Source organism: Argiope bruennichi, chromosome 6 (assembly GCF_947563725.1).
Source record: "Argiope bruennichi chromosome 6, qqArgBrue1.1, whole genome shotgun sequence".
In the NCBI taxonomy this organism is placed as follows: Eukaryota; Metazoa; Arthropoda; class Arachnida; order Araneae; family Araneidae; genus Argiope; species Argiope bruennichi.
Window position 1 is genome coordinate 74316068 of NC_079156.1, and position 13245 is coordinate 74329312.

The window sequence follows — 13245 nt, forward strand, 5'->3', positions numbered from 1 at the left end:
AGGCAGAGAAAAAATGCCACGACTAGAGATATCGTAAATCTAAGCTTAAGCGTAAACCTTCTAAAACTTTTGCGATGTACAAAAATTGCTAAGGAATAAATTAGAACCATATTGGGAATGTGCTGACAAATTGAGTTTCTGTAGAATATTCTACAGTCAGCAGTTCAAGGACGAGAGAGAAATCCAAAGGCCCAGATGATATTCTGTGTGAATATGGAAAATGAATATATACGTCCACGAGAATATGATTTTAAAAAATTATTTCAATCGATTTCTTCCGTTAAAAATATATACCTCTTTTATTTAATAAAATGTTCTGAAAAATTTATGCTGTCAATCTTCCGTACAAGTAAGAAATTATTTAAATTTCAAACTGCTATGAAACTGTCCAACCCTAAAATAAATTAAGAAAATAAAAACTCCTGCCTTTTTTGATGCCCCATTGTTATAAAATGCATACCGAAACACATTACTTAAATATTCTAAATGTCGAACCTTTTTCTTATTGTCATTTTGACTAGATTAGAAGAAGAAATTCTACTTTTTTCAGGAATTTTTTGTTGGAGATGCGGCCACATTTGCATCTACACAACATATTTATCAATAGTATACTATAATTGTGGAAACTGAATTTGTAAGATGAAAATTTGTTTCCAATTGTATTTCTGCCTCCATTTGTATTTCAAATTGATTAGTAAATTCTACATCAGTAAAATTATGATTGTAAGGAGCAAACTTGATAAAGCTTCAGACTGATGAAATTAGTTTTTCTTATTTCCATCTCTTGATTTATGTTATGAAATTGCGAAACGTGTTAGATTCCTTCATTTCATCCTGTAAGATAATTTGAAGCTCAATAAATAATGACGTGGTCACTTTACTGGATAGTATAACTGCCATATACATATCTTGAATGTACATTTGAAATAAATTACTTTAAAATATGTTTTAAAGATAGGCTATCTAATTAAAAGTGACTTTGAACTTAAACTCTCAAAATAATCTTGTTTAAATATCAAAATTCTTTTGAAATCTTTAATAACCCAATTAGAAAGTAGGAAATATTTCACTGATTATACTGAATGTGAGCAAGTTTATAACAATAATGTGGTGGACGATAGAATTCTGTGAGCAGAAACCATTACTATAGCATTTAAGAATCTTGGTTAAAAACTTCTGAAAAATAGGCAAGCCATGTTTTAAATTTTAATTTTTTCTTATAATATAAAATCATGTTACTTGAAACAAGGAAAATGCTTGCAAAGGGCAAATTAAATTATTTAGATTAATAAAATTTCAATTCTATCCAGCATTTAAAGAAATTCGCTTATTTAATAAATTAATATTAACAGAGCACATTCTATACGATTCACATATTTCTGGTCATAAAATGTATTTTATAATAACAGGAATATGACCAATTTCACTTCCACAAATTTTTCTAAATATTTTTCTTAGATAGTTCTTATATATTTTTACTATGTCTGAAATTAGATACAAATCATTAGTGTTTTCGGTTCAAGTTAAACAAATTTAGTTTCATTAGCTAGATCGAATATCATCTTAGTTCTAGAATGTTGACTTAAAAGATGTTACATCTATCAGTTGACCATCTTTCTGTAAGTTATCTAGATAATTCATTATTTAGATGATCTTCTGGCATCGTTAGTTTGTTTGATGATGCATTACTTGCTTTATTTTAAGTTTCAGATTTTAAAATTTAATATATCGTGAAATTTAGTTTTTAAAAGCAGGTTATTCATTATGGTGGTTTGTTAAAAATGAATATTTCTGAATAAATATTTAAAAAAGTTTCATTTTAACTCAAAATTTTAATTTTAAAGCCAGATTTTATTGATTTTCTTGCTTTTAGAAATTGTAGCTCTTCATATCTGCTATCCGTTCACACTTATTACTAGAGGACGGTGTTTAAAAAGTATTTTAAAATATGTTTATTTTATCTCTAGAGAAAATGACCCTTATCTAAATAATTCGTTTTTAACAAAAGAAAAGAAAAAAACCCATTTAAATGGTATTCAATAAGTAAAAAATTACGAGACTATTAAAGTCAAATGATCAAGAAATAGATCCAATGAATTCGAATTAGGAGAAGGGAAAGAACAGCAAAAAAGATATTGAAAAAACTTTGATTTCTAATTTTTACTTCCGACAAGAAAGTTTCTTTATCATTGGTGTCATAATAACAATATCTTTCTTTATCTTTCCCACATATATTATTACATTTAACGCATACACTAATAGCTTTTTGTGAAGATATAAGTTACAGTATTCAGAAAACTAAGCTAGTGCTACTTAAAGTTCAACATCAACAAAATCCTCCTTCAAATGTATCAAAAGGGATAATCTCTTAAAATGGTAGCCGAAGCTCTGAACATTAAACAATATCTTATTCCTCATTTCAAAAAAATGCAATTATTAAATAAAATTCCTTTCTCTGCCGTTTGAGAATCAGAATAATTATTTTTTAAATACACAAAGTAGGATTTCTTTAAGAACAAAACCTCCTTTATATTCTTCAGAGGACACTTATTGGTAGTATTTTGTATTTTAGGACAATTTTTCTTATCCATCTAATAAGAAATATGCATTTAAGAGGAATTTATTTCTCTTTTCAAAACTATTCAGATAGTCAATAAATCGAAGACTATCACAATATTCTAAGATACCATATAAATCCTAATAAAAAAATAATAATCAAATTATAATATTTAAAAGACCAAACCTTAGGTATTTCTTAGCAGTATTTAGCATTTTAAAACAATATCTTTTTCATGCATTCAATAATAATAATTCATTTTAAAGAATAATTTATTCCTCATTTAAAAATAATTCAAGCAATCAATAATTCGAACTGATTAATTAAGGAAAAACGAAAAATCTCAGTTATGAAATTCAGACCTTATTTTAGTTCATCTTAATAGCATTTAATATTGATTAATTTAGAGCTACATTCCATTTAAATATTCAACAATAATAATTAATTTTAGAGGATATTTTACTAACCATTTCAAAATAAAATAATCATTAAATCGTAATATACAATTATGCAAAAACAGAATATCACAGTTATGAACTTCAAATAAAAAGTCAATACATCTAAGTGGCCTTTAACATTTTAAATTCATAACACATTTCATAAATTTAATAATAATTATTCAGTTTGGAGGAACATTTAATTCATTATTTCAGAATTATTCAAGTAAATCCTCACTTATGTAACAATGGAAAATTTCACTTATAGACTGCACGCAATATTTCAGTCTAATTTAGGGATATTTAGCGTTTTAGAACGATATACTTTTCATATATTGAGTAATCATTATGTACTTCAATGGATATTTCATAACTCCTTTCGAACCAATTCAACCAATGAGCAAAACGAGACTGCAATCAAGCAATACTTGTTTCATACACAAAATATTAATTAAGCACTTCAAAGGACATCTAATAGCCTATTTCGAAACAAGTCAAATAATGAGCCAAAATGAAATTGCTATCATCCCAATTTCAACATCATAGTATCCCCCGTTTTAGCAAACAAAAAGCAACATTAGCTTTAGAGGCAGGCTTCGCCAAAAAAGAAAACAACCAGAAGGCGCCTGAATTGGAAGAGAGAGCGCGTCGCCTATCGTGGAATAGGATCACGAGCCCCATTTCCACGATTGTTGTGATCGATCGAAAGGCGAGTTGCAACAGTCGACATCCGGCCACTGCATGCTGTTGATACTTTTCCCTTCCCCAGACACACGATTTGCTGCTGCTTCGTTCACGGCTCCACTACTGCACATAAACAAATGTCTTCTGGGTCTTTTTCTGGAAGATATGCGAATTTATAAATGCTTTTTTCCTTTTCTGACTTCTCGTTGATGGAATTTACCAGAAGTTGGTCTTGAAGCGAATGGAATTAAACCATTTTGCACAGCAAAAAAATGAAGCAGATTAAAAATAATCGTTTGGCAATCCAGTTCTCTGTTTGCAATCGAACCGGCATGCATTTTAAGAATTTTAGGGCAACGATTTGCAGATTTTTTTTCTGGCTGCCATCTTATTAAATGTAAGCATCGTAGAATATCGTTAAAAAATGCTGACTTTTTGTTGACCAATATGTGAATTTGTGAAGGCTTTTGTTAAGATTTTTAGATAGAAAGTACCCAAGGAAAAGCTTTTGAAATAAATGAATTCAAACTTTCTAAATGAGCAAAGATTTTCTCTTTCAAAGAATAGAATTAAACTAATCTGCACATAATAAAAAAGAAGCGGGCTGTAAATAATCGTTTGGTAATCCAGTTCTCGATTAGCAGTAGAATTGTCATGTAGTTTCAGATTTTTATGACTAAGATTTGCAGATTTTTTTCCAGGTTCCCATCTTATTAAATATTAGCTTCGTAGTATATCACAAAAAAAATGCTGACATTTTTCTGAGTAATATGATAATTTGTGAAGACATTTGATAGTAAAAGGCATACAAAGGAATGCCCAAGGAAGATTTTTGAAATAAAAGAACTCAATCTTTCTAAATAAGCAAAGATTTTCTTCTAAAAAGAATGGAATTAAACCATTCTGTGTATGATAAAAAAAGAAGCGGGCTATAAATAATCGTTTGGTAATCTAGTTCTCTACTAGCAATCGAATTGGCATGTAATTTCAATTTTGATAAATATTTACAGATTTTTCCAGGCTTCCATCTTATTAAATATAAATTTCAAAGAATATTGTAAGAAATACTAAAATTTTGCTGAGCAATATGTAAATATGTAAAGGTCATTGTACAGACTTTTAAATAAAAGAATATCCAAGAAATGAATTATTTTAGGATAATAGAAAGGAATCGAAGGAATTATTTTGAGAGAGAGATTTTTAGAATAAGCCAAGATTTTTTTTTCTTAAAATGAACTGAATTAAATAACTCTGCATATGACAAAAGTGCAACTGTTTAAAATAATCGTTTGGTTATTCAGATCTCTATTAGCAATCAAAGTGACATGCAGTTTTAGAATTTTATGTTAACAATTTTTGGATTTAACAGATCCGCATTTTATTAAATTTAAGCATCGTAGATAATACGAAAAAATTCTGAAATTTTATTGAGCAATATGTGAATTTATGAAGGTTTTTTTTTCAGTCTTTTGGTTGACGGAATACCCAAGGAAGTGCTTTTAAAATGAAGAAATTTATTCTTTTTGAATGAGTAAGTATTTGGTTTTTGAAATAAATGGAATTAAAATATTCTGCAAACGATAACAACAAAAACAAAATTATATTTAATTATTTAGTCAATAATTTAGACTTTTAACGGTATTCAGAAAATTGCAGAATTAAAGGTACTTTAAAAATTTCGAATTTTTCTACATTTATTAAATATAAACTCCACAGAACACTGAAAACGTCCACTGGGTATTTTTATAGCAATATGCGATTTCGTAAATGCTTTCTTCTTTTATTCTTTCGGAATGTAGTATACACAAGAAACTGTTTCCGAAATTAAGATAATCGACTCATTCCCCACATAGTAATAGCGAAATTAACTTTAATTTTTTTTTGATTATATAAATTGGGAGATAATATTGGGAGATTTGCTTCATAATTGGGAGATTTTCCTACTATATTGCAGAAATAAGAATGTTGCAAGAAAATTTGTACATTTTTGCAGATTTATTATTTGCAGAATGCAAATTCCTTTGAAGATGGAAATACCTGGGCTATTTCTAATCAATTTCCAAATTGCTGTATACATTTTTTTAGTCTTCTAGCTTTTTGAAAGCATAAATGAAATTGAATCAATGTGGATATTGATAGAGGTCAACAGGGATCACGCGTGTTCATAATAATTATTAGCCTTTGTCAGGAATCCCATCTTCAAGAAATTGCCTATTCTGTTGCATTACATGTGTGTGCGCATTGTTCTTGACCATTTGTTGCAAATGAGAAAAAATTGTGCAATCTTTTTAGATTTAATTTCTATAACTGAATAATTTTGCACATTTGTTGGTGCTATAAAATTCGGCAACTTCTCTACCACACTTTAAACAGGGTGATTCAAAAAGGTTCTGACAATCTTTGCTGACGAATGCAGCAAAGAAGTTAATTTTACGCAAGAAAATATAGACACATAGGTCATATGTGTGTATATACCAGAGAGCAGTTTTTGGACTATTGTAGCATTATTCTAATTGTCCGATGGAGCTAAAGTAGGGCAGAGTTGTACAATTGGATGCCTACAATCAATAATGATCGTCGTTGTTCATTATGAATGATATACTTCGTAAGTTGTTTTATGCCCTAAATCCCTCTATCATTTCTACATTAGCTGTAAGCTCCCTACTTTAAATATTTATATCACTGGAATAATATTAGAATTTTCCATGTAATAAATGCATGTTTTCTGGTTTTACTTTAAAGTAAAATTCCCTCTTGCATTAGCTACATATTTAACTGAAAAACGTAATATCTGAATGATGCTGCTGAGTATGCTAAATGCTATCAGTTGTTGCATTGCCGTGCAATTCCTTCCTACTTTTGCTATGTAAATCACTGCAGTAATTCCTGAATTATCCATATGCTGTTGCTTCATGTTCTAATTGAATGTCTACAAATTCTGAATTCTTATACAAGGTTATTTTAGGAATTCATTTAACATGACAAATTATGTAATAATGGTATGGCCCGAATTGATTTAGGCTAAACAATGTTCTCTAGTACACGTACTTAATGTTTTCTCATGTATGTAAATATATGATATGCTTCGTATATACTTTGGAACTCTTACGTTTGCATGGCATCGTTTGTCTCCAAGCTAAAATATTGACACAATCTGCCTCCAAATACTACGTTTTTCAAAAATATTGGCAGTAATGCAATATAAATATAGTCAATTAAATATCGATTTCAGATCTTGGCACACTAACGTGGGTACAATAATAAAGAAAATATATCTTTCTTTGTTTTGATATAACATATTTCTCTTTAAGTATTGTCGGAAAATTTCCGAATCATCCATCTTAATGCAGGGTGTTTCAAATCTTTTTGTACAAACTTCAAAAGACGATAAGACACATCTAGACAAACACAAACTGCCACCCAACTCATGGGCGTATAATTCAAGTAGTAAAAGAGTAAAGATATGTACAATGATATATACATAGGAGAAAAAAAAAAGAATTGCCCGTTGAATTTTAGAAGCATTATTCTTTCAAAACATTTCAGCAACTGATAAAATGTGCGATTGCAATGTTGCTGGGAGTTTTAAACTATTGAGTTGTAATAAGCATACTCACTATCATTTTAATACAGCAAATTTTTCGAATTGTGCTTGAATATACAGACTCCTTTTCCTTAAAGTCTGTATTAAAAGTTTTGAAACATCCCTCATATCGACAGTAATATATGCATGAATGAATGGTATTTGATAAAAGATTGGTAAGTCATACTATTTGGCGCTATCGTTGAGCTGGTACTCGTTGGATCGTCCAAAACATTCCTGGACGCCTGTATCCGCCCAGAGTCTCTTCATAGCCATGGTGAGCTCTTCCGAGAATGGTTCCGTGTCCTCCATCCGTGACACCACATCGAACACCATCTTGGCATCCGCCTGCAAAAAAAGCAACCGATCAAGGAATTATATGCAAGAATATTAGAAAGTAAAAATAACATAATAAAGATATTTTTAATTTATAATATAGAATTGCTTTACTTAACCATAATTGACTCTATTTTACTGCAAATATAAAGGGGCATAGTGATTCAGATATAAAGTGATTGAAAAGTAGCGTTTCAAGATTAGTGTCTGGTTTCTCACTATGCAGGAGAAAACCGAGCCAACCGTCCAAAAACTCGCCAAAAGTTCGCCATCCTAAATGCCTGCAAGAAGCAGCCCAAACTGCTTTTAGCAGTTGCAATAAAAGTTATCAGAATTAACATATTTGCAGTAGAATCTTAAAAAATTCGTGAGCCCAGTTTTATTTTTAAGTATAGTCGCGTGTTGCTTGAAAAGGCGTTATTGGACATCTCGCAGTAAGAACATTTTATTTATTGTCTAAAGTTACTTTTGTGTTTTACTAAAATGTTCATTTATGATTAATTAACCACGTTCATTCATGACTTATTAACCACGTTATAAAGTAAACTGTGGTCTTAAATAAATTGGAAGAGCTTTAACATGTAACATATCCATACAATAAAGCCAGGAAACATTCATTTCTCGTAAAGATCAATTATTGTAATTGTCAAAAAGCTTAAAGTCCAGATTTTGACGAATCTTTACATTTTAGGCCTCCCAGAATTCGAAAAGACACATTTGAAGCATTATTTCAGTCCGCCTGCCGGTCTATCTACGATTAGAATAATTCGAAAATACATTGAGCTAGAGGGATGAAAATTTATATATGGTTTTAGCGTTTTGAGATGAGCGAGGATAGAACCTGGGACCTTGTGGTTCGCAGTCCAGTAACATAACCAGGATACAAAAGCATCTGCTCTTGTAGCGTACTTGTTAACTGACTTATATGCTATTCACCACAGACTCTCCCTTCAGTGAATTGGAGGTGAGACGAACGATATGGCTGTTGAGTGATGATATAGTTAGCTGTTGTCTAATGGGCCTGTACCCAGTTGAGTAGCGCCAAGCCTTATGGCGAGCGTGTGTGTGGGTGAGTGGTTGCTGATGCTGCTGCGCCAAGTGAGTCTGGCGACTTTGATAGTGGGTAGATGGCGCCACAACAGCTGTGCGCAGGTTAAAGGTTCAACGTCCAAGGTCACCAATTTAGCGTTTTGGTATGAGCAAAGATAAAACGTGGGACCTTGTGGTTCGCAGCCCAGTAACATAACCAGGATACAAAAGCATATGCTCGTGTAGCGTAGTTGTCAACTGGCTAATATGCTATTCATCACATGGTCTTTAGACAATATTTGTAGATTTCTATCAAATTTTGAGCAAGCCCTATTCAAAGGAAGTTTGTCTGTCCGGCTGTTTGAATATAAGTTAACACGATAACTACAAAACAAAGAGAATTAAATGGAAAAAATTCGGTACGCAGCTTTAACATCTGTAACGTAGACACCTATCAAATTTTGATCCAACAAGGGGTTCAAATCCAATAAGGTGTTGAATGTCTGTCAGTTTATTATTTCAAACGCATGTAAAGACGATAAGTCAAAAACGCAATTACCTAAATATATCAACATTTTTTTGTAATCGTATTATTGTATGGTTCTCCGTCAAATTTTGATTTCAATCGTTTCGGAAAAAACGCGTCTAAAACACAAATTCATTTTTATTTGAGAATATATGCTAGTATATATGTTTACGGCTATCACCGATTTACACATAAAGACAGACAAACCATGCTTTAACCCTTACCAATTATCATGCTGTAATGTTTCAGTACAGAATTTCGGTTAATCTGATTTTTTTCACTGCATAAATGTAAATATTCGATTTTTGATTCAATATTTAATATTTTAAACCTTTTTTTTTTAATTTCAAATCACTGTACTCAAACCTTTAATTATCCTTTTCACCACTAGATGAGAATAATCTAATTAAATGTATTCGTGTTGTATTTATCTTTGATGAGATGCAAGGAATAGCCTCCACTCTAAAAAGAAGACATTTAAATATCTCCCATTTCTATGCCGTTCAATTCATTTTAGTAATTTGAAACAATTTGTATTTACAGGTGATTATCAAAATGATGGAAATACCTGTGAATAATGGCGACATTTTTGAACACTCTTCATAAGCATTAAAAGTATAATAATAGCCACCAGTTTTTTTATAAATAGTAATATATATATTCTGGTAGTATGTGTTAGCTTTATTAAAGTTTTGTAATTCTTGGATTTTTTTCAAAAGCCTAAAATGTCGGAACTCTCTTATTTTCAAAGTGGCCAAATTGTAGGAGAGGCACATAGCTGGAGCAAATGTGACCAAAATATCCCAACTTTTAAACGTTTCTAGAGGTACGGTGTCTAAAGTCATGACAGCATACACACAGCACGGCAAGACAAGCTCGGCAAAACAAAATAGTGGGCGGAAACTCAGTGAAAGAGACCGACGGGTATTGAATGGGATTGTAAAATCTAAAAAGCGAACAACTGTGGCAAAAGTGACCGCAGAGATCAATCTCCATCTGAATTCTCCGGTATCAGTGATTGCAATTAGAAGGCATCTTCATAAACAGAACATTTATGGCAGAGCAGCAATTCCCAATCCACTTGTCACAGATGTTAATGGTAAACGTCATCTATAGTGGTGTCACACTCACAAAACAGAAGAATCTCTAAAATTATATTTTATTGTGCCTTTTCTATGGTTGAAAAGCCTGGATAAAGTGCCATTGCTATAACCACCGCACGATCCCACCAATTTTTACTTTATATGAGACCTAATGGTTCCTAGATATGTCAACAGCAATCGTTTGTCCATCACCAATTTCCGAAAAGAATTTTGAAAATACCATTTTATTATATATGCTGTATGCAGCAAAACCTTTGACCAAGTGCTCCAACCATTATCAGAATTTTGACAAATTTCATTTTATAATAAAGCCTTAATGGTCATTAAAAGTCTGACAATCCCATTTTCGAAAAACTGTGCTTCTCAATAAGTTCATACTTCCAAGAAGAGAGAGGAAGAAAAAACGCAAAACAGATTTGAAAGATACACTGTATAACTTTATATTCATAATTCGTCAAGAATACAGTCATTGATTATTCTTGCCGAGAAGGCTTAATCCTCAAAGAATGGTTGAATATATGCAAGATTCCCAATTAGATTAAATTTATACTAAGGACAAATCAATCATACAGAATCAAAGTCACTTTATAATAGAACATGGGATACAAACACAAAGAGAGGTGCTACAGAGAGGGGGAGGGCTACTCAAAGAATTAATTAAACGAAAACGTATATACTGCAGACAATATATAACATACAGGATTGATGAAACAGTAATAAAACTATCCTGCCATAAAAATAATATAGTTCCAGTGTTTGACTTGCTCAATCAACTTAAAAAGACCCTCACCTCTCTAAGTTAGGAGACTAAATACAAAAAGGGCTTTAATGTGTTACCAATCATTCCAAGAGAGAAAATTTCAAGTCATGTCCGAACGCTGTCAGTGAGAGAAAAAAAAATCAACAGCAGAAATAAGAAAAGAAATTTCAAAGAAGAACAAAATAATTCCTTTTGTTTAAGTATATCTCATTTCTGAACAACATAAGAAATGTTCTAGGTTTGAACTTGTAATGTTGAACAGTCAGATAAAGTTGGCGACACCTGAATTTTTAGTTTATTTTTCAAACTTCCTCACCACGCCAATGCAAGCACGTTCCACGAAGTCAAGTTTAACGTGTGTCAAGTCACATACATGATAACCACAAATAGTTTATACCGCACAACTTAACGTTCTGAGTAATCTGAATGTCCAAATTGCCACAAACATTAAGAGAAGCCCTACAATGAGTAGATTATACTCCCATTACAATGCATTCATTCTTAGAACAAAAGTACAACTATAACTGGAATGGATTTTGCATTATTGGACCACCAGGAAAGCATGAATCAATATTGTACCAGAAACTTAATATTCCCATATTTAAGACGTCTTTCAGTAAAATAAGCTAGTAGAAGGCGAATTTCGGTGGAATCAGATATCCAGCTTGAAATCGTTTGACCTAGAATCTCAGATTTGAACCTTAGCCATCGCAGCTTACAACATGAAACACAGAGCGAATTTTCAAGAATTTATGCTGTAATCAGTGGGTGTAGTATCTAAAAACACTTTCTGGCATACTCTTTAATAAATGTACTTCTGCATTATTACTGAAAGCCATGAGAAAAAAAATTATATTAAAGCCGCTGCGGACGGTGTCCTGGCATAGAGGTAGCGCCTCTTCCCCGTGACCTGGGCGTCCTGGGTTCGATTCCTGATTCGGGCATGGTTGTTCTTCATCTGTTCTATCTGTGAGATGTGTGAATGTGCCTCCCCTGTAAAAAAGGGGTTGTGCAAGCGAATGTGATGCGTGAGTAGCTAAGACGTACTCTTGGCCCTAGTTGGCGCTACTAAAACAAGAGACGCTCCCTTGGCTTAAAATCGCGGACTTCGTCAGCGAGTTTGTCCATGGCAAGTGCCATTATAATGCCATAGTGCCAAGCCTATGAGTATGCGATCTATAGGGATTTATTCTGGCAGTTTATCCATGGGATGTGGTTAAAACGCAAGCACTAGAATACGAAATACGTATTTTAGATGCCTTTTTCCAACGAATTAAAATCCTAATTTGCTCTCAATTACCATTGTAGTCACAAGATCTCATATCAAATTTCATGCATTTAAGTCAATGTGTTTTTGAGTTATCACGTTTTCATTATTCCTATGAAAATGCAGAGAGATACTGTCAACCCCTTGACTCATTTGGTTCTGATTTTCAAAAGCATCTAAGCTTTAGATTTTAAGTCTGTGTACCAAATATTATTCTTCTAACTTTTTTCGTTTTGTGGTTATCTTGTTAACATACACATCTACAAATTCGGTACAGTGTGCAAATTTGTACAGTACAGTACAAATGTGTGTGACATCTTTGCACACACATATTGAATTTGATCACTCGAGTTCAAAGCGTCTTTGAGTTATTGTGCTCACAGACAAACTCAAAATATATATATATATATATATATATATATATATATATATATATATATATATATATATATATATATATATATATATATATATATATATTGAGTTTGTCTGTGAGCACAATAACTCAAAGACGCTTTGAACTCGAGTGATCAAATTCAATATGTGTGTGCAAAGATGTCACACACATTTGTACTGTACTGTACAAATTTGCACACTGTACCGAATATATATATATATATATATATATATATATATATATATTCGAAATCAAGGAGGTCTGAAACGTAAAGATTCAACAAAATCTTAGTTTCGAATTTTTTGACGGTTACATTGCTTTATCTTTGTACAATAAAAACGCATAACATTGCGTAGACTGTTAAAAAATTTAAAGACTACAAGGCAGTTTTCATAAATTTTCCAACTATATCAAACAATCACATTTTTTATTCTGCATATTTTAAATACCGCATTCTTTGTTGACGATGATTTCGCTTAAAATATTTAATTTCAGATTCCTGTATTATCTTTGCACATACGTGACCTGCATGTATTTAAAAAAATGCATGATTTTTATAGTATTTA

The 13245-nt window shown here is 31.6% G+C and overlaps 1 protein-coding gene across 1 annotated transcript in view; it reads right to left on the minus strand.

Moving 5' to 3' along the window:
- Nucleotides 1-13245, minus strand: part of LOC129971502 (guanine nucleotide-binding protein G(o) subunit alpha) — a 141721-nt gene that overhangs the window by 21158 nt on the left and 107318 nt on the right. Inside the window, exon 4 of the mRNA XM_056085330.1 lies at nt 7449-7609. Coding sequence (XP_055941305.1) covers nt 7449-7609 — 161 coding nt within the window. The remainder of the gene's footprint in view (nt 1-7448; nt 7610-13245) is intronic.